The sequence below is a fragment of the Rhinopithecus bieti genome, unplaced genomic scaffold (assembly GCF_001698545.2).
Source record: "Rhinopithecus bieti isolate Rb0 unplaced genomic scaffold, ASM169854v2 scaffold_61533, whole genome shotgun sequence".
NCBI classification, from domain to species: domain Eukaryota; kingdom Metazoa; phylum Chordata; class Mammalia; order Primates; family Cercopithecidae; genus Rhinopithecus; species Rhinopithecus bieti.
The window spans coordinates 88,389-110,373 of NW_016823925.1; the positions used below are offsets into that span (position 1 = coordinate 88,389).

Below are 21,985 nucleotides of genomic sequence, written 5' to 3' on the forward strand. Positions count from 1 at the left end.
CAACCCTTTGACTCTCTTTTAATGCCACGGGTGGATCTCCTTGCCCAGCTCCCAGGAATGTTTGCCCTTCTCAGTCTGTTCCACTTCTAGGAGGCAGTCACCGGGCCTCAGCCATTCGGCCCAGAAAACAAAATATGAGGAAAGAACAGTCATTCGTGCACATCCCAGATCTCAGAGAGCAGCGGTGGGAGCTTTTTGTCCTGCAGACGCAGTGCAAACACTTGCTCTGAGTGGACGCTGCTCAGGGTCCGGAGGCTCACCAGTTTCATTAGCATCCGTGGGAACATCAGTCGGTCCTGGGAAAAGGAGAGAGACAAGAACAGCTTTTGCCTGTTTGCAGGGAAGCGGGGCAAGGGTAGGGGAGTTGTGGGAGAGGTGAATTGTCTGCACACCATGCAGTCAGAGAGAAATTCTTGAAGGGAGAGTAGGTATATCAGGGAATGGGCCCTTGTGTGGGAAGGAGGAAAAGGGGCACCATGGGGACACTCACATGGGGATGGTGGATGGAGACATAGGCATGCAGGGCTTCCACATATGTGTGCTGCAGCCTCTCTACCTGGAGCTGGTCCTGCACATTGGGCCGGTCTATAGGTCACCAAGAGAGTTGAGGAGCCGGTCTGGCCAGGGTCCAGTTCCATACCCCAAATTGCAACCAAAATATAGAGACATGCTCCAGCCAAGCTCTCTCATCCCAAAATAACACAGCAAATGTCTCCACCCTCCCAAGCCACCCCCTGATTCCTGTGGGGCCTGCAGCCCTCCTTGGTGCAAGTCTCTTGCTGTTTCCCATTGCCCCTCCTCCACACCTGCAGAGAAGATGCTGATGGCAATGAGCAAAGCAAACTCAGCATCATTGAGTTGCAGCTCATTCATGGCCCTGGAGAACTCGAAGATGGGGTTGATGAATTCCACTTGCAGCCCTAGGGAGGAAGAAGGGAGGCTGACACATGCAGCAGGAGCAGCAGGAACTTCCTTCTCTCCTCCAGCGCCTTACCTTAGGGAACTACTAGGAACTCACTAAGAAGTTTACCGGGGCTGGGCACGGTGGCTCACACCTGTAATCCCAACACTTTGGGAGGCTGAGGCGGGCGGATCACCTGAGTTCAGGAGTTCAAGAAGAGCCTGGCCAACATGGCGAAACCCCGTCTCTACTAAAAATGCAAAAACTAGCTGGACGTGGTGGCAGGCGCCTGTAATCCCAGCTACTTGGGGGGCTGAGGCAGGAGAATCACTTGAACCTGCAAGGTGGAGGTTGCAGTGAGCCGAGATTGTACTACTGCACTCCAGCCTGGGTGACAGAGGGAGACTCCGTCAAAAAAAAAAAAAAAAAAAAAAAAAAAAAGGCTACAGGGCTTTGCTGTGTAACCTTGAGCAAATGTCTTAACCCCTCTAAGCCTCATCTGTGAAATGAGAATCATATCTAAACCCATCTCAGAAAATTGTTGGGATGGTTCAGTGACAAAGTATGCAGAGCACTTAGTGCTGTGTCTGGCACACAAGAGGTGCTGAATTAAATGATAATAATTCTGGTATTCTTGTTTTTTTTCTTTGAGACAGGGTCTTGTTTGGTCACCCAGACTGGAGTGCAGTGGCACGATCACAGCTCACTACAGCCTCGACCTCCCAGGCGCAAGCAATCCTCCCACTTCAGCCTCCCTAGTAGCTGGGACTACTGGTGCATACCACCACACCTAGCTAATTCTTATATTTTTTGTTGTGACAGGATTTCACCATGTTGCCCAGGCCGGTCTCAAACTCCTGGACTCAAGCAATCCACCCGCCTTGCCCTCCCAAAGTGCTGGGATACAGATATCAGACACCATTCCCCGCCAATTCTGTTATTAAAATTCTTGAGGGCTCCATGTTTCTAGAAATAGAAGCAACTCTTATTTTTGTTTATAAAGAATCCTTTTTCAGCAGGGCACGGCGGTTCATGCCTTTTATCCCAGCCCTTAGGAGGCTGAGGCAGACGGATCACCTGAGGTCAGGAGTTCAAGACCAGCTTGGCTGACATGGCAAAACCCCGTCTCTACTGAAAATACAAAAATTAGCTGGGCATGGTGGTGCACGCCTGTAATTCCAGCTACTTAGGAGGCTGAGGCAGAAGAATTGCTTGAATCTGGGAGGCGGAGGTTGCAGTGAGCCAAGATCACGCCACTGCACTCCAGCCTGGGTGACAGAGCGAAACTCCATCTCAAAAAAAAAAAAAAAAAAGAAAGAAAGAAAAGAAAAAGAAAAAGAGCAGGATGTGATGGCTTATCCTTGTAATCCCAGCACTTCAGGAGGCCGAGGCAGACAGATTGCCTGAGCTCAGGAGTTCGAGACCAGCCTGGGCAACACAGTGAAACTCCATCTCTACTAAAAATACAAAAATTAACTGGGCGTGGTGGCGCACCTGTAGTCCCAGCTACGTGGGAGGCTGAGCAGCAGTATTGCTTGAACCTGGGAGGCGGAGCTTACAGTGAGCTGAGATCATGCTACTTGCACTCCAGCCTGGGCAACAGAAGACTCTGGCTCAAAAAAAAACAAAAAAATAAAAGAATCCTTTTTCAGCAGGGCACAGTGGCTCACACCTGTAATCCCAGCTACTCAAGGAGGATCACTTGAGCCCAGAAGGTCGAGGCTGCATTGAGCCGTGATTGATCACACCACTGCATTCAGCCTGGGCGACAAAGTGAGACCCTGTTTTAAAGGAAAAAAAAGAATTGTTTTTCACTGGCATTGGCCTTACTTATTTGAACACTAGAGATACATTTCATGTATCACATCCTAGAGGGAATATTGCAGTATGGGTGAGGATGTGGATTCTGATGCCAGACTGCCTGGGATTGAGTCCTGGCTCTACCACTTACAAGGCAGTGTGACCTTGTGTAAGTTATGTAACCTCTCTGGGCTTTGGTTTTCCCAGCTGTAAAATGGGAATAATAATAGTACCTATCTCATAAATATGTGGCATATATGGTAACTACCACATAAGTGCTTGTAAAATAAATAAATAAATAAATAAATATATGTTTTTTTTTTCTTTCTTTTTTTTTTGAGATGGAGTCTTACTCTGTCACCAGGCTGGAGTGCAGTAGCATAATCTCGGCTCACTGTAAGCTCTGCCTCCCGGGTTCAAGCGATTCTCCTGACTCAGCCTCTTGAGTAGCTGGGAATAGAGGCGCACATCACCACGCCCAGCTAATTTTTATATTTTTAGTAGAGACAGGGTTTCATCATGTTGGCCAGGATGGTCTCGATCTCTTGACCTCGTGATCTGCCTGCCTCGGCCTCCCAAAGTACTGGGATTACAGGCATAAGCCACCATGCCCGGCCAATAAATAATCAGTTTTTCATGGAAACAGTCTTCCTGCTGAGAAGACTAAAATGCAACAAACCATGAGTTAAAGTCATGATACCTAGAGAATATGTCTCTCATACACATTGTCAAAGTCTCTGCACCCTACACAGTTCCCCAGGCTTTGTCAGATTTCTTTTAGCAACCATCTGCTACACTTTTCCATTCAAGGCTTCTTGGTGAGTCACTTCCTGTACTTTCACCCTGATGTTTATCAAGTGTTGTGTGTTAGTCCATTTAATAGGCAGGCCCCATTTTCTTTTTCTTTTTTCTTTTCTTTGAGACAGAGTCTTGCTGGTTCAGAGTCCAACCCAGGCTGGAGTTCAGTGGCACGATCTCGGCTCACTGCAACCTCAGCCTCCTGAGTTCAAGTGATTCTCCTGCCTCAGCCTCCTGGGTAGCTGGGATGCATGCACCACCACGCCTAGCTAATTTTTGTATTTTCAGTAGAGATGGGATTTCGCCATGTTAGCCAGGCTGGTCTCGAACTCCTGACCTCAGGTGATCCACCTGCCTCGGCCTCCCAAGTGCTGGGATTTCAGGTGTGAGCCACCACGCCCGGCGGCAAGCCCCATTTTCTAAAGCATTTCTTGGTGAGGTTTTGAGCCCCAAAGTATGGCAAACAGTCCCCTTTATACACAAATTAAGAGGAGGTTCTATAGTTGGCTAATGCACCTGTGAGGGTCTGCTGATGCCCACGGAATGAACACCTCAAATGTGCTCAGTCCGTGTCACCAGTCATCTACTGTATGCAGTAAATAGTAGTGGATAGAGAGGGGAGGAGACGTGACAAACAGAGCTCCAGTTCCTTCTCCCCAAGACCTCACTCATGAAATGAAAAATGAAAGGCAAGCATGATTACTTCAAAACTGCTTGTATAAATAAATCTATAAGGGCTGGGCACGGTGGCTCACACCTGTAATCCCAGCACTTTGGGAGGCTGAGGCGAGCAGATCACCTGAGGTCGGGAGTTTGAGACCAGCCTGACCAACATGGAGAAACCTCATCTCTACTAAAAATACAGAATTAGCCAGGCGTGGTGGCACATGCCTATAATCCCAGCAGCTACTCGGGAGGCTGAGGCAGGAGAATCGCTTGAACCTGGGAGGCAGAGGTTGCAGTGAGCCAAGATTGTGCCAATTGCACTCCAGCCTGGGCAACAAGAGTGAAACTCCGTCTCAAAAATAATAAATAAAATAAAATAAGTAAATAAATAAATCTACAAATAGGTGCAGATTCAGATAGCACAAGTCTATGAGTGCCAAACTAATACAGAGATCTTAGAACTGGGCAGGGTTCCACAAGGAGGATATTCTGAAGGAGGGGAGAGCCATGGTTAAGAAGGTCTGAGATAATAACCATCGAGGAAAAACGGTTTGGAAGAGGCAGCAGGGCTGGGCTTCAAAGCTGGGTAAAGTCATTAAATCACCCCATTAGGTGCCAACACATCCGGGCAGCACACCGGGCACTATAGAAGGCAAAAGGTGCCAACATAGCCCTATTATGCCCTACAGTGAAGGGTGGCCTTCCTAGAAAGCTCATTGGGTGGGCCTGTGTTGGGAGAGCAAGAGGCACGTAAGCTGACCTGAGTTGTCAGAAACCAGGGAAGGCTTGATGACTGGCCTGGCCACAGATCTACCAGCCCTGAGAATGGAGTCAGGGCATCAGCCATATTTTAGAGCCCCACTCATCCAGTTGTTAAGCTACTTGGTTTCCTGCTGAAGCTCAATTCCAGTCCCTCCAAAAGTCCCTCAGCCTCCTGTCCTTTCCCAGGCCAGTTTTCATGACACAAACATAACCAATAGTTGAATATGAAGAAACCCCTTCTGCGTAGCTCCCAAGCGAGAATCAGATAGAGAGCCACAGCATGAACTAATTTTTGGAGAAAATACTTCAGATATAGGACGGGGATGGAAACATTCGCCCTTATTGTACATCCCCTCTGGGCATGTTTGCCATGCCATGGTTCCAGTTCATCAGAAAGTGTAATTGAAAAAGAGTAGGGGAGGGGCCTGGTGTGGTGGCTCATGGCTGTAATCCCAGGACTTTGGGAGGCCGAGGCGGGTGGATTGCCTGAGCTCAGGAGTTCAAGACCAGCTTGGGCAACACAGTGAAACCCTGTCTCTACTAAAAATACAAAAGTTAGCTGAGCGTTGTGGCGCACGCCTGTAGTTCCAGCTACTCGAGAGGCTGAGGCAGGGGAATCGCTTGAACCCGGGAGGTGGAAGTTGCAGTGAGCCAAGATCGTGCCACTGCACTCCAGCTTGGCAGCAGAGTGAGACTCCATCTCAAAAAAAAAAAAAGAGTAGGGGAGGCTGGGTGTGGTGGCTCACACCTGTACTCCCAGCACTTTGAGAGGCTGAGGTGGGTGGATCCTTTGAGCTCAGGAGTTCGAGACCATTTCGAGACCAGCCTGGGCAACATGGCGAAACTCAGTCTCTACAAAAAAATATAAAAATTAGCCTGGCATGGTGATGCATGCCTGTAGTCCCACCTACTTGGGGGGCTGAGGCAGGAGAGCCCAGGTGGTTGAGGCTGCAGTGAGCCACGTTCATGCCACTGCACTTTAGCCTACGTGACAGAGCAAGAACTTATCTCAAAAAAAAAGAGTAGGGGAAATCAGCCCCCCGATCCCCAAAGAGCACATGTGAGGAAGATTAGTTCACTTCCTGTGCCTCCCTGTTTCTCCTCCAAGGTGCCATTCCATATATCTCTCAGGTTCCTTGGAATACAGTTTGAAAACCACTGACCTAAAGCAACAGAGGACAGGGGTCTATCTGGAGCAGCTGAGAGAAGCCTATCAGCATTCCAGTTTTCCATCTTCAAAAAATAAAGGGAGCCTTCCCTTACCAGTCACTCAAACGCTGGGCCTGTGGCTCTGTAGTCACTATGGGCCTATGACAAAAAGAACCAGTTCTGGCCAGGTTCAGTTGCTCACGCCTGTAATCCCAGCATTTTGGGAGGCTGAGGTGTGTGGATCACTTAAGGTCAGGAGTTCAAGACCAGCCTGGTCAACATGGTAAAACCCTGTCTCTACTAAAAATACAAAAATTAGCTGCGTGTGGTGGTGTACCTCATCCCAGCTACTCAAGAAGCTGAGGCAGGAGAATTGCTTGAAGGCAGGAGAATTGCTTGAACCCAGGAGGCGGAAGTTGTAGTGAGCCAAGATCACGCCACTACACTCCTGCACTCCTGCTTGGGCGACAGAGCAAACTCTGTCTTAAAAAAAAAAAAAAAGAATGGCCGGGCGCGGTGGCTCAAGCCTGTAATCCTAGCACTTTGGGAGGCCAAGACGGGCGGATCACGAGGTCAGGAGATCGAGACCATCCTGGCTAACACGGTGAAACCCTGTCTCTACTAAAAAATACAAAAAACTAGCCAGGCAAGGTGGCAGGCGCCTGTAGTCCCAGCTACTCGGGAGGCTGAGGCAGGAGAATGGCGTGAACCCGGGAGGCGGAGCTTGCAGTGAGCTGAGATCCGGCCACTGCACTCCAGCCTGGGAGACAGAGCGAGACTCCGTCTCAAAAAAAAAAAAAGAAAGAAAGAAACAAAAAAAGAAACAGTCCTTGGCCAGGCATGGTGGGTGGCTCACGCCTGTAATCCCAGCACTTTGGGAGTCCAAGGCAGGCGGATCACTTGAGGCCAGGAGTTTAGGACCAGCCTGGGCAACATAGTGAGACTCCATCTCAATTTTTTTTTTTGTCACCCAGGCTGGAGTGCAATGGTGCGATCTCGGCTCACTGTAACCTCCGCCTCCCCGATTCAAGCGATTCTCCTGCCTCAGTCTCCTGAGTAGCTGAGACTACAGGCACGTGCCACCATGCCTGACTAATTTTTTTGTATTTTTAGTAGAGATAGGGTTTCACCGTGTTAGCCAGATGGTCTTGATCTACTGAACCTGTGATCTGCCCACCTCAGCCTCCCAAAGTGCTGGGATTACAGGCATGAGACACCGCACCTGGCCCTCAATTTTTAAAAATAAAAAATAAAAAAAGAAGCATTTGTCCATCCAGTCCCAATCCCTGTGTGATCTCAGTTCTCACCTGCTTTGGCAAAGTCTTCCCGGTTATAACTGAAATCCTTGAGGAAGGTGATACTCTCACTCCCAGGGTTGTACCTCCGAGATGTCTCCAGAAGCATCACCTGCACACAAGCAGCAGACCTCAAACGGGGACTAGGAAGGTTGGTCTTGGAGCATAGCCCCTTCCAGGGAGGCCGATTCCCCTCATCCCTGCTTCCTAGCAGATTTGGTTCTCCCAGCTCGACGTCTGAAGGCCCCTCCCACAGATAATCCCATTCTGCTTCTCCCTTCATCCCTTGCCCTTCTCCAGCCACCTCGATCGCAGAGGTCTTCAGCAGGGCAATCTGGTCCTCCCGGCTGAGCTGCAGGAAGCCGGGTAGCTGTTTAGCAAAGTCAACTATCTCCTGCACAGAGACGATGGCCAGCTCAGTGAAGTGGGCAAAGCGCTGCTGACGGGCCTCCCGGCTATGGGGATCTGGTGCCATGGGCCAAGGCTACCCAGGAGGGAAAAGGCAAAGCGCTTTGAGTCGGACATCAAGAAGCCCACTGGTGATCTGGGTGCAGCCGCCTCTCCCCAGGTGTGTCAAGTACCGTGACTCGAAGCTGATCAGAAAAGGAGCGCCGGTTACACTGTTGCTGGGCAGCGACCAGCTTCTCGATCATGCCCAGTTGCTCCGGGCTGAGCTGAGGCAGGATTTGAGGGGGTGAGGAAGCCCTGGGGGGCAGGCATACGGTATGAGCCTGTTCCTCCTCTTGCCGCTTCAGTTTCTTCAGACGGATCTGTTCTTCTGACAGGACACCTAAGGACAGGACCAAATATGAGGAGGGGAGCAGATGGGGAGACAGGAAGCAAAGATGAGGCAAAGGGGCAGTTTGGGGCTCCAGAAAACAGACAGCACTGGGTAAACGCAAGAAGTTTTTTTTTTTTTTTTTTTTTTTTTTTTTTTGAAACAGAGTCTCACATTCGTCCTGTCTGGAGTGCAGTGGCGCGATCGCAGCTCACCACAATGTCCGCTTCCCGAGTTCAAGCGATTCTCCTGCCTCACCCTCCTGAGTAGCTGGGATTACAGGCGCTCACCACCACACCCGGCTAATTTTTGTATTTTTAGTAGAGCCGGGGTTTCACTACGTTGGCCAGGCAGGTGTCAGACTTCTGACCTCTGGTGATCCGCCCACTTCAACCTCCCAAAGTGCTGGGATTACAGGCGTGAGCCACGGCGCCCGGTCAAGAAAAATATTTTAATCCATACTTAGGGATCAGTTGGCCCCTACAAGTTCAGGCATCTGTCTTGGGTCACACCCTGGCCCCCTCTTTCCCCTCAGCCTCTTCTTCACCCCAGCCCCAGAAACTCACACTCCTCCCGCATGCCAGCCTGGCGGCACTTGCGAAGCCGACACTCCTGGCACTTGCGACGCATGTAGGTGTCCATGGGGCAGTGGCCGCCACTGTGGCAGATGTAGCGCGCTCCCTTGATGACGCTGCGGCGGAAGAATCCCTTGCAACCCTCGCAGCTCAGAACATTGTAGTGGAAGCCGGAGGCCTTGTCCCCACACACGCTGCATAGCTCGTTCCCCAGCATTTTGGGGGCTGGCCCCTTTTTCCGCTTTTGTGGACGGATCTCTGGTTACAGGAAAGTGTTTCAATGCTCTCCCCCAAGGAAAAAACTTCATGTTCTCCCTGACTCAGTCACTGCCCTGGGCACTCAGTGACCTTCATTCCCTTCATTATACAAACTCCAGTCTCTCTTTTATGAGAAGAGTAGCCCTCATTGGCCAAGTGCCATTATGTTCTAGGTACTATATGAGGCTTTTATATGCACTGATCCTTATGACAAACATAATTTTTTTTCCATTTTATAAACAAGGAAATTGAGGCTCAGGAAGGCCTAAAGTAGAGACAGAATTCACACTTAGATCAGTCAGATTTAGTTAGCTCTAAAGCCTTTGGACTTAACCATGAGATTACATATAAAGTAAAAACCCCCAAGGAACCTCTTCCAGATCCAGGGACCTGGAATCTGGACCCCTACCTCCTCCAAACCCAGAAGCTCCTCACCTGTGGGTTCTGAAGGGGGCTCTGCCCTGGTGAGCAGGACTGTGGGCTCTGCAGCCTCCAGCCCCACCCCTGCAGTGCCTCTGGCAGAGTGGGGCATCCTGGCTTCCTCTCTGAGGATGCAGCTGTTGCCTCCCTGGGTCTGGCTGCTTGCATCCTGTGCACCTGGCTTCCACAGCTCCGCTGCAGAGTCTGAGCTCCAAAGGAGAGGCACATGGGGGTCTCAGGCTCCATCCCAGCTCCATGGCCCAGTGTCCTAGCTGGGAAACTGAAAACTTATCCCCACCTTTAGAGGGCAGCAAAGTCCCAGCTCAGGCTTTGGGACCCTAGAGTCTGTGTGGGCTCTAGCTAGGACTAGTCACTTGTAGTTTCTTACATCTCAAGACCTTAAATGAAGATGTTAATCCTTGTCTCTTTGGGGAGCTGGAGTGTATGCATTTCAGAGATCAGATAAAACTCTTCAAAGCCAGAGCAGGGTAAGCACTAAGCTGGCCAACTCTTTAGCAGCAAACCCAGTGGGAGGACTGGGCGGGAGCCTGCAAGGGCCAGGTACTGGAACCAGGGGCGAGGCAACCACGACTAAGTATGACTCTGGACTGCTCTCTGGAGGAAGGAAGAAGGCAGGTAATAAAGGAGGCTGATTCCTACGGGGAGGTGAGGAGCCTGCGGTCTGGGCTCAGGGGAGAGGGCTGGAATGAAGCTTACCAGGAGGAATGTCAGGCACAGGGGCCCCCAGCCACACGGACATCTCTTCCTGGAGCCCTGGTCATTACCAAGGCACTGTCCTGCAGGAAGGACTCAGGTTATACTCTCCTAGAACTGGCCTCCTTTCTGGCCTCAGCTCCCTTCTCCACCTGATCCTCCCTTTTATCAATACCAACAATATCAGCTAATATTTACTTGCCATATATTAGCCTGTACTAAGGCTTTATTTTTTTATATTACTATTATGTTTTTTAGAGACAGGTTCTCCCTATGTTGCCCAGGCTAGTCTAGGAACTCCTAGGCTCAAGTGATCCTCCCACCTGGACCTCCCAAAGTGCGGGGATTATTGGAGTGAGCCACTGCGCCCAGCCTATTATAAGGCTTTATGTGCTTTCCTCATAATATCCCTCTGAGGTCAAGACTATTCTTTTTTTTTTTTTTTTTTTTTTTTTGAGATGGGGTCTCTCTATGTTGCTCAGGCTGGAACTCAGTGCTATTCACAGGTGCAATAATAGGACACTATCGCCTCAAACTACTGGGCTCAGGCAATCAACTTTCAGCTTCCTGAGTACCTGAGATTATAGGCGCACACTACTGCTCACGGCTCAGGACTATTCTTAAACTCATTTTACAGATAAGCAAACTGAGATTCAAAGAGATTAAGTAACTATGGTCACACAGTTAGGCGGTGGTAGAATCAAGACTCCAACCCTCGTCTGACTCCAAAGTCTGGGCTCCCAGTCACTGTGCCAGCCTTTCTCCCCCAAAGTCCCCTCCAAACCAGCGGGGAATGTTTGGGTACATCTGCCCTGCTTCTCTCAGGCCCCTTCCCCCTCCAGCACTGAGGACAGCCAAAGTTGAGCAGGACCAGGAGATGGGATCGAAGCTCACTCCACCCAGTGAAACACACTGCTTATTAGAGAACCTTGCTCATGCCGCTTTCCAGGGTCCCAGCACAAATCTCTTGTCTCCAAGAATCTCCCCAATTCACATAGAGGACCTCCTCCCCCGAATCCCTCATGAGTTATTTTAGGACCCAGAGTCCTGTTCCTGTCCCAAGCTTCCATCACCATCACCCCTAACTTCTCCCCAGAAACCCCCTTCTAAGATCCTTAGGACATTCGCCGACCCCACCCCAGATACACACACAGAGCCCCAGGCCACTGCTAAGGAGCAGACCCACCGAGTCCCCAGTCCACCAGATTTCCTGGGTGGGCAGTCTCTGGAGCCCCCTTGCTGGGAGAAGAGGATGGTGCAGTTCCCTCTCCAGAGGTCTCGGTGGCCAGCCGGTGAGCTGGAGCTGAGCACAAGCAGGACCTGGAACCCCAGGGAAGTAGCAATTTGGGGAAAGGCTAGGGGAGGGACTGCCAAGGGGTCAGGCCACCCCTCCTTCCTGCCTGACGACCGCAGCCCTCCCCTCCTCACCCCCGCCCACAGGGCAGCTTCTCCACCAGGCTGGCTCCTCCCCAGCCGGCCACCCCCTCTCCCGCCACTCCCACCCCCCTACTCCCGGTCAAAACAGTGGCATTTCTTTGCAGACCTGCCAAGTTCCATGTCTCTCCCCTTCCTCTCCTTACCCAGCGCTCTTAGCAGCTCTTGCAAAAGGACTGCCTCCTAGGAACCCCTACCCCAATCCCAGCAGCCTCCAGAGTCGGTGTTCCCTCCCCTCCATAGGCACCTCTCGGAGCAAAGGTCCTGGCAGAGCCCGGAATTGCAACACTGAGCCCCAGCCTGCTTTCCCAGCCTCCCTCCTCCTCCCTTGCCTCTGGGAAGAGGCCAAGAAGCTCTCCCTGCTAGCCCTAGGCCTCAGCCAAGCTGGTAGAAATCCAGGGGTGCAGAGAGGCAGGTGCTGGGCCTTCCAGGGAGTTTCTGAAACTGGGTGCCCTGTGGGGGCCACAGATAAGAGAGGAGGCTAGGAGAGCCTTTGGTAGGAAATCTGCTATGAGCAATGGCAGGCTTGGGATAGGGGTGGGGGGTGGCAGAAGGAAGGCAGGCAACTCAGGTGGCAGCCCAGGATGGACCTGGGAAGGTATGAGGGTTGCCTCATCTGGGGAACAACCCCATCTGAAGTGATGGCAGGCTCCAACCAGCACCTACTGAGACTATAGCCATTGTTCCCACTCTGTTGCCTGTGGCATGAAATCCATCCCAGAAAGTAGACATCATATTTTATTGATTTCATATTCCCCAAAACCCCTGAAACAGGGCTGGCATAGGGGAGGCAACAGAGTAGGTACTGTGTTCCTATTTGCTGAATGAATAACAAGAAAAATATTATTCTCATCTATCCCCTACTTGTTAGCCCTAATCAATTTTTTTTTTATTATTCCTTTTTTTCTTTTTTGAGGTGGGGTCTCACTACGTTGCCCAGGCTGGTTTCACACTCCTGGGCTCAAGCCATCTTCCCACCTCAGCCTTCCAAAGTGCTAGCATTACAGGCACACACTCACAACTGCTGTAGTCAATTTCAACTCAGCATGTTGACTTAGTGTTCAGACTCTGAGCTCAGATTTTGGATTCAAATCCTAAACCTCTTACTACCTATGTGATCTTGATCGAGCAAGTTACTTTTTTTTTTTGTCTTTAACCCTAACCCTAACCCTAACCCCTAACCCTAACCCTAACCCTTAACCCTTAACCCTAACCCTAACCCTAACTCTAACGAGCAAGTTACTTAATGTCTCTGAATCTGTTTCCCTATCTTTAAAATAGGAATATTCGAGCCAGTAAAGGTGTGTTGAAAAATACATAGGCTGGGCATGGTGGCTCACACCTGTAATGCCAGCACTTTCGGAGGCCTAGGCAGGTGGATCACGAGGTCAGGAGTTTGAGACCAGCCTGGCCAACATGGTGAAACCCCGTCTCTACTAAAAATACAAAAGTTAGCCAGGCATGGTGGTACGGATCTGTAATCCCAGCTACTCAGGAGGCTGAGGCAGGAGAATCACTTGAACCTGGGAGGTTGCAGTGAGCCGAGATTGTGCCACTGCCCTCCAGCCTGGGCAATAGAGCGAGACTCCGTCTCAGAAAAAAAAAAAAAAAAAGAAAGAAAGAAAGAGAGAGAGAGAGAGAAAGAAAGAAAGAAAAAAAATAGGGATAGTAGTCATTTTTACCACACAATGTTGTTGTGAGATTGAAACTACAGATCACGCTGGATGCGGTGGCTCATGCCTATAATCCCAGCAGTTTGGGAGGCCCAGGCAGACGGATCACGTGAGGTCAGGAGTTCCAGACCAGCCTGGCCAACCTGGTGAAACCCCATCGCTACTAAAAATACAAAAAATTAGCCGGGTGTGGTGGCGCATGCCTATAATCCCAGCTACTTGGGAGGCTGAGGCAGGAGAATGGCTCGAACCTGGGAGACGGAGGTTGCAGTGACCCGAGATCACGTCATTACCCTCCAGCCTGGGCAACAAGAGCAAAACTCCATCAAAAAAAAAAAAAGAAAGAAGGAAGGAGGGAAGGAAGGAAGGAAGGAAGGAAGGAAGGAAGGAAGGAAGGAAGGAAGGAAGGGACTCCAGATTGTATCACAATGTGTGGCACATAGTAAGTGTTCGAGAAATGGCACGAGTTGTCATCACCCTCCCAGTTCTTTCAGTTGTGGGTCTTCCCATCGCCTTAACTCAGTGGATTTTGAACTTTGTACTTGTTTCCATACACAGCACAAACCCTTCACTATCTTTTCTGGTCCTTAGAGCGGCCCTGGGAGGAAAGCAGAGTAAGTAACCTGAGCTCCATTTGACAGAGCACACTGAAACTTGTGTGAGGGCCTTTTCCAAGACCACACAGTTAGTGGCCCGGCTGGGATCAGAACCCAGATGTCCTCACTCCAGTCCCTTTGCTGTGTCAGAGTCCAGGACAATCTTGTCTTGTTGCATCTCGGGCCAGTGAAGTGCTGCAATGGAAGCAGCCAGGGCTGGTGGGCTACAGGGGACAGGCTGAGAACCCTGCAGATGCTCCAGTCCAGATGTGGGAGGCGAGGAGCTGAGGTTACTGCTGGTCATTCACCCCTTGCCCCATTCCCAGTTTCCTGCTCACGGGCTCTTCCTGTTTTGTTATGAACTCCAGTTCCCATGGGCCCCACATTGAAGCACAGAAGGACAGGGGCCAGGGCAGCCAGCCAAAGAGACCAAAACAGATGAAGAGGGCACCAGGGAAAAGAACAGAGGAAACAGGGAAAGAGTGGATGGGGGTGTGGATGGGACAGAAGGGACCAGATGAGGAAAAGTTGAAGGCTGAGGCAGAGGAGGAGCCTGGTTGAAAGAGGGGAGGAAGCACAGGGTGGGACATGGGGAACAGGCGGGGGCTGGGGAGCAAAGTGTGAGAAGACAGCAGGCTGGGTGCTGTTGCAAAATCTGCCCATGTATTCATTTTCACATTTCAGAAAAGCCCCTGTGACACCCCCATCTCAGACTTCTGCCTGCAGCTCTTGCTGTTGTTCCCCCTCATCACAAGGTTGTCCCCTCCCAAGGCCCCCACCCTGGTCTGGGTATCTCTGAGTCACAAGCACAAGGCTCTCCATTCCTCTCGCATGTGTTCCCTCTCTGATTTTCACAAGGCCCCAGCTGTCCTGGAAAAGCAGAAACCAGGGACTCTAGTCACTGAGAGACTGGCACTATTCTGTCCCAGCACCCACATCACCAGTCCAGCTCCCTCCTCTACCTCCCTACTCCCAGAAGCTCCCGCCCAGCAGGGCAGTCAGAGATGTCCCTGAGATGCCTGGTTTCAAGAAACTCAGGAATCAATGGTCTGGGGCCTGGTACCCTATCTTCTGCGAGCTGGGAGAAGTCTCTTTCATCCACTTTGTTCTTCAACTCCTCCTCCTGACACCTAGTCTCCCCACAGGTGGCTTCCCAGGACCCAGGACCACATACAAGCCCCATCTGGATGGGGGGCGCCAGGCTAGGGCCAACTGCTGAAAAAGTAGGTCGGGGACCAACTCCCCCAAGCCAGGGAGTTGGTCTCAGCCTCATCTCCTGTTTAGAAGAAATTATAACCAGGACTTCAACTGCCAGAGCTGTCCTACCAGGTTACAGCTCAGAAACCCCAACCGTCATCCCTACAAAGAGGGAAAAGGAGAGGAAAATGGGAGAAGACCAAAACCTGTTGACAGTATTTCCATGGAGTTTCTGGAGACCAACCACTGAGACTTGCTTCAAGCCAGGGCAAACAGTGAAGTGATCAGCAGCTGGAATCACGTTCCCACTTTGCCAGCCCCACCCCCGTGCCACAGTCCCACCAGCTTGCAGTTGTTAGGTCCAAAGCTGCCAGTCCTATGGGCCTCTTCTATGTTTCCTTGGCTCCTGCAGGAGGCAATGTCCCTGGGAACACACTCGGGGATCTACCAAGTCACATATCTGGCCCCCCAGAACCGCCACAGGTTTCTTCTCACAGCAAGGAGAAACTTGAAGCAGAAACAGGAGCATTCACCAGCCACGGTCACAGGTACTACTGGCTAACTCCCCTGAAAGTACTCATTCCCATGAAGCAGGCTGCAGGGTAAGGTCTGCAGGGATGGACGAGGGCAACTGCTTCTTGTTCCCTCCTTCACTGTCTGGAAGGGTGGAAAGTGTGGGGATCATCTTGCAGACCACTGCGTATCTACTCAAGTGACTTCTACCCAACCTTCCAATCACAACATAGAGAATAATCCAGAAACCTGGATTCCCAGACCTGAGTTCAGAGATGATACGGAAGGCAGAAAGGAAAGATGTAACACTGATTTCATGCCTACTACATACATTTATCTTTACATGCATTATTTCATTTATTCTCACAGTAAACTCTAGGAGATAGTTACTAGCAAGGGGCAAATATCAAATTTGAATACAGGTATAAGACTGGGTGCGGTGGCTCACACTTGTAATCCTAGCACTTTGGGAGGCCAAGAAGGGCAGCTCACTTGAGTCCAGGAGTTTGAGACTAGCCTAGGCAACATGGTGAAACCTCACGTTTACAAAAACACACACACACACACACACACAAATTAGCCAGGCGTAGTGGCATCTGCCTTTAGTCCCAGCTACTTGGGGGGCTGAGGTAGGAGGACTGTTGGAGCCCAGGGGATTGAGGCTGCAATGAGCCATGATTGTACCACTGCACTCCAGCCTGGGTGACAGAGGGAGACCGTCTGAAACAAAAACAAAAACAAAAACAAAAAAACAAGTTTAGCTGATTCAAAAGTTCGAGCTCAAGCTTAAACAAACAAAAATCACAAACACACTCCATTATATAAAACTGGGCTGGGGCCGGGTGCGGTGGCTCACGCCTGTAATCCCAGCAGTTTGGGAGGCCGAGGCGAGCAGATCACGAGGTCAGGAGATTGAGATCATCCTGGCTAACACGGTGAAACCCCGTCTCTACTAAAAATACAAAAAAATTAGCCAGGCGTGGTGGCGGGTGCCTGTAATCCCAGCTACTCGGGAGGCTGAGGCAGGAGAATCACTTGAACCTGGGAGGCAGAGGTTGCCATGAGCTGAGATGGTGCCATTGCACTCCAGCCTGGGCCACAAGAGCAAAACTCTGTCTCAAAACAAAAAAACAAACAACAACAAAAAACTGCCTCTTCAGATGGAAAAAAGTGGCGAACATACCTGGATTTAGGTTTGCTTCTGCCAATACCGAATAAGGTAGTGGTTCCTGTCCTCACCTTCAGAGATTCTGATTTATTTGATCTGGTATAGGCCCACATATCCATCTATCTCACCATCTACATGTGTGTTGTATTTTTTTTTTTTTTTTTGCATCTGTAGTTAGGAACCAAAGTGTAAGGACCACAGAATCATCTGGCAGAAAATGCAAAAGCTGGGGGCAAAGGAAGAAGAAACTAGGGCTCAGCTCCAGGCTCTACTATCTACTTGTGCTGTAACCCCCACCCTTCCTGGAATAGTTTCTCCCTATAAAAACTGAAATAATATCTGCTTCATCAATCCCTCCCACGTGGGATACTTGCACACACAAAGAATACAGACATATTTGAGCAAGTGGGAAGAAAAGCAAAAGCTGAATTTGAGAGATTGCTGAAATTTGGTGAGCCAAAGATTTACACTCTGAAAGTACAATGGCTAGTTTGCAAGGAGAGTAAGAGGCCCACTGAAACAAAACACTCAACCCCTCTCCCCGCCACTAATATGCAGCATTCTGCCAATTACCCAAGTCCCCTTTATTTTATTTATTTTTTTGAGACAGATTCTCACTCTGTTGCCCAGGCTGGAGTGGCACAATCTTGGCTCACTGCAGCCTCTGCCTCCTGGGTTCAAGCAATTCTCCTGTCTCAGCCTCCCGGGTAGCTGGGATTACAGGTGTGCTCCACCACATCCAGCTAATTTTTGTATTTTTAGTAGAGATGGGGTTTCACCGTGGTGGCCAGGCTGGTCTCGAACTCCTGACCTCAGGTGATCTGCCTGCCTTGTCCTCCTAAAGTGCTGAGATTACAGGCGTGAGCCGTGCCCGGCCTAGGCCCTGTTTAGTCCCACTAATGTGAAAAGGTTTCCTTTGATAGATACCTCTTTATTGGAAGTATTTCGGGATCACCAATTACAGTTTAGTAATGCAGTTTGGGTAGCCTGCAAGAAGCAGCCCATTATAGACTATTTAACTGAAAACCACAAAACTAGACTTTTAATCCATTCTCCTAAACTGTGAGTTTGGGCAAGTCACTTCCTCTCTTTAGGTTTGTTTCCTAAGCTGTGAAGTAAGAGGACTAGGTTAAATCAGGTATTCAGAGATGCTGATTTATGAAACCTCCAGTAAATGGTCTTTGTGAACCATTTGGGATTATATGCAAAATTCCATGTGCATGTTTACATGTGTGAACATCTTTCTGGAGGAGAGGTGCAAAATTTTCATGTGATTCAAAAAGGGGCTTGTGATTAAATAAGAAGGTTAAGAACTATTTGGCTACCCAGGCTTCAGCTCTTATTCTATTTGCTTCTCAGCCTCCTCCACAACAACTCTGGAAGCAAAGTTTAAATCCTGAAGTATATATAAATAACTGAATCTGGAGTCCTAGGGCAAAATAAGGACAGCTAATTCTGATCTTTTTTTTCTTTTCTTTTTGTTTTTTTGAGACACAGTCTTGCTCTGCCATCCAGACTGGAGTGCAATTGCACCATGATGGCTCACTTTAGCCTCAACCTCCCAGGCTGAAGGTGATCCTCCCACCTCAGCCTCCTGAGGACCTAGGACCACAGGTGTGTGCCACCACACCCAGCTAATTTTTAAACTTTTTTTTTTTTTTGTAGAGATGAGCTCTTCGTAAGCTGCTCAGGCTGGTCTCGAACTCCTGGGCTCAAGCAATCTTCCCATCCTAGCCTCCCAAAGTGCTGAGATTACAAACGTGAGCAACCACACCAAGCCTAATCAGGTTTTTTTTGTTGTTGAGACAGAGTCTTGCTTTGTCGCACAGGCTGGAGTGCAGTGGTGTTATCTCGGCTCACGGCAACCTCCACCTTCCAAGTTCAGGCGATTCTCCTGCCTCAGCCTCCTGAGTAGCTGGGATTACAGGAGCACGCCACCACACCCAGCTATTTTTTAATTATTATTATTTTTAGTAGAGATGGGGTTTCGCCATGTTGGCCAGGCCGGTCTCGAATTCCTGACCTCAGGTGATCTGCCTGCCTCGGCCTCTCAAAGTGCTGGGATTACAGGCGAACCACGGTGCCCAGCCCAAGCCTGATCAGTTTTGTTTCCCAAAGATCTGAGATTTGCTTCCAGTAGGCAAATCTGAATCAAAGCATCCCCAGGACCTACGATCTGACCTTCTGCAACCGTCATATTAGTCACAAAGTCCTGAGGCCAAACTGGCTGCACCTGAATCCTAATGGTCAATGCCAAGAGGGCCACTGATTCTGTGTAAACCGCAGGTACTCCCACTTTATGATATGCGCCTGCCCCTTACCTCAAAATACCTCCCCACTGGTCTAAAATTCCTCCCCTAGGGATTCAGTGCTTTGGGTTTGGAAAGTCTGAACATCCTGTGCAACCCAACTCCTTTGGGAAGAGGCATGACGTCTTGACTCTAATTAACTAAAACTTGGAAGTGGAGGGGAGGGAGGTCAGGGAAAGGACTGGAAGGGAAAGTGAAAGGGCTACTGAAGCTTCGTGCGGGGCAGGAACGGTAGGCTAGACTGGCGGCAACCTCAAGGACACAGGAAATCCAAAGGGTTGTTTACATACTGTGCCCTGCACCCCAAGTAAAACGTCTCCTAGAAAACAGGGCCAGGGCTCAATCCCCCGCAAAGACAGGGACGTGGAGGGAAGCGACCTCTGCTTTCCCGTCCCTCGCCTCAACTCTACACCCGCTCTACCTATGGGGTCAAGCCCGGAAGCATCCCGACTGGAGGGGACGCTCGCTTTCCAGGACATGGTCCCGCCCACTGCAAGCGCCACCTTGGTAAGGGATTTCTCCTAGCAGAGGCAAACGCGAACTTAATGCCTTCTTGATCAAGATGAGGACTTCGAGCCCTGTCTGCCTCGCCACGTCGGGCTACATGCCTACGCACCTCCGCCACAGCCAGATCGCGACCCTCCTGCAAGCATTCCCACCGAGATTGCACCTTCTCCCCCAACCCCAGCTCGTCCCTAAGTAAGATGGCGGCGAGCGCACTTCCGGCGTGTGTCCTACGGGTGCGTCCGGGCGGCTGCTTGCAGGTGCCACCCAGCGGGTTCCAGCTTCTTTACTGCATAGATTACAACGGTGATGGCGGGCAAGCGGTCCGGCTGGAGCCGTGCGGCTCTCCTCCAGCTCCTTCTCGGCGCGAACCTGATGGTGATGCCGCCCACCCAGGCCCGGAGTCTGCGCTTCGTTACCTTGGTAATGAGAAATGGGGTCACCAAAGAGTTCCCTGAAGCTAGAAGAGCAAAGGCCAGCTGGTGGGGGTCGGGGATCTTGGGAAGGAACAGCTGGTTTAGGAGAGGACGACTGGCCTGTGTAGTTGGGAGGCTGGGTTCAGGATTGACATGGAGCCCTGCGTTATTGGGGTCAGGGTGACCGAATAGGTTGGGGTGAGTCTGCCCTGAGACAGGGAAGTAGTTGAATGGTTAAGACTCATCCCTAAAAAAGCCTTTGGTTGTCTTTTTTCCCCAGTTGTCCCCACCACATACGTTGCTTTCACTTCTCTTTTCCCTTACCACCTGTACCTTGGCTTTGCCTGTGGTCTCCAGTGGCATTGCTTAGCCAAGTTAGAGTGTCTGGAATCTGGAAGAAGTGACTGACTCCTAACGGGTCTTTTGCAGCGAGTAGGCTTCCCAAAGGGAATGAGACTTCCTTCCTTAACATGGGGCAAAAGGTAGGCTCTAGGTCCCTATCAAGGAGATGCTTCTGACCTATAGGCAAACCATTTTCTTCCCTCAGCTGTACCGCCATGGAGACCGTTCACCAGTGAAGACATATCCCAAGGACCCCTACCAGGAAGAAGAATGGCCCCAGGGGTTTGGTCAATTAACCAAGGTGGGTCAGAAGCCAGCCTTTCCTCAGGATGAGCTGTAGAATGAGTGATGTCTAGAGCAGGCTACAGAACTTGGGGCCTTACTAAACTGCCTTTTCCCATATGGGTGCTGACTTTGACCAGATTTCATAACCTTAACCTCTGTGCCCATGATATTGCCGTGCATGACTGGCCACTTAATGAAAGACTTCTGGGATCAGATTAATTGACTCCAGCAAAGGGTAAACCTGAAAAGCAACAGGGCCTAAACCCCATGGGGCTTGTGAGCCACCCCTTCCCTCTAGACCCTCTTAACTTTTGCGTTTGCCCACAGGAGGGGATGCTACAGCACTGGGAGCTGGGCCAGGCCCTGCGGCAGCGCTATCACGGCTTCCTAAACACCTCTTATCACCGGCAGGAGGTAAGGTTGGGAGTTCCAGAGGCAAGGGGAATGGGATATGCTGCCCTCATCTTTTGCCCTCAGGGAGCCTAAGGCTGAGGCTGGGCACTTTGGCCTCCTTCTTGTATTTTTGGTTACAACTACAGGAAAAGACATCTGAGAGCTGTCTGGAACAAAGCCCTAGGAGCTGAGTTGCCCCTGCTTGGCTAGGAAGAGGCAAACCTGATTAAGCATCCAAATTCAGCCTTACGGGCGGGCCTAGCAAAGTGGTTTCTGACTCTGTGAAATCACAGGCTTTCCATCCAAGACATTTATTGAGTACCCATTAAAGGCCAAGAACTATGCTAGCACTTTGCATTCAGCGGTGCACCGTACAGATATGATCTCTGTCTTCATGGAGCTTAGAATGTTGTAGGGGTATCTGATGATAAACCAGACAGGGCCAAGATGAAAGACAGCGGGGAAGACACACATAGATAGGGCTTGTCTTTCCTTGATCAAGATGAGGTCTTCGAGCCCTGTCTGCCACGCCAGGTCACGCTACGTTCCTAGGGCACATCAGGGAGGACTGGCAAGTGTGCCTGCTCCTTGAGTCCTTGCCCTACCCCAGGGATGGGGGAAGCTATTCCTCTGGTTACCACTGTCAGCCTCAGCTGTGTCGAGAGTCCCTAGATATTGTTAATTGTTCCCTTAAGGCCCAGCTCTGTCCTGAGCTTGTCCTTCCCCAGTTTCCTCCTCCCTTTTCATGAACCACTATCTCTGAATAAGCTCTTCAAAATATTATTTATTTATTTATTTATTTATTTATTTATTTTGAGATGGAGTCTTGCTGTGTTGCCCAGGCTGGAGGGCAGTGACATGATCTTGGCTCACTGCAACCTCTGCCTCCTGGGTTCAAGCGATTCTCCTGTCTCAGCCTCCCGAGTAGCTGGGATTACAGGTGCATGCCACCATGCCTGCCTAATTTTTGTATTTTTTAGTAGAGATGGAGTTTCACCATATTGGCCAGGCTTGTCTCAAACTCCTGACCTCATGATCT

At 50.3% G+C, this 21,985-nt stretch overlaps 2 protein-coding genes across 14 annotated transcripts in view; one reads left to right on the forward strand and one right to left on the reverse strand.

The window, feature by feature from the left end:
- On the reverse strand, positions 1-19,783 carry NR1H3 (nuclear receptor subfamily 1 group H member 3). Of its 12 annotated transcripts, none has more exons than XM_017862016.1 (11): positions 19,623-19,679; positions 11,303-11,436; positions 10,120-10,199; positions 9,418-9,606; positions 8,716-8,982; positions 7,953-8,161; positions 7,676-7,855; positions 7,384-7,483; positions 807-920; positions 491-585; positions 1-296 (listed from the first exon to the last, which is right to left on the reverse strand). In XM_017862016.1, the coding sequence occupies exons 3-11, from the start codon at positions 10,160-10,162 to the stop codon at positions 150-152; spliced, it is 1,344 nt and encodes a 447-aa protein (XP_017717505.1). In that variant the 5' UTR covers positions 10,163-10,199; positions 11,303-11,436; positions 19,623-19,679; the 3' UTR covers positions 1-149. The 12 variants fall into 12 exon arrangements, with proteins under 12 accessions (XP_017717505.1, XP_017717502.1, XP_017717511.1 ...); XM_017862013.1 differs by lacking the exon at positions 19,623-19,679 and adding an exon at positions 11,697-11,815; XM_017862022.1 differs by lacking the exon at positions 19,623-19,679 and adding an exon at positions 11,697-11,815 and having other exon boundaries at positions 9,418-9,611.
- Positions 19,707-21,985, forward strand: part of ACP2 (acid phosphatase 2, lysosomal) — a 10,053-nt gene continuing 7,774 nt past the window's right edge. Inside the window, exons 1-3 of one of the 2 annotated variants that reach the window (XM_017862027.1) lie at positions 19,707-19,933; positions 20,474-20,569; positions 20,881-20,967. In XM_017862027.1, coding sequence (XP_017717516.1) covers positions 19,820-19,933; positions 20,474-20,569; positions 20,881-20,967 — 297 coding nt within the window. In that variant the 5' untranslated portion in view covers positions 19,707-19,819. The remainder of the gene's footprint in view (positions 19,934-20,473; positions 20,570-20,880; positions 20,968-21,985) is intronic. The other variant, XM_017862028.1, reaches the window with a different exon arrangement.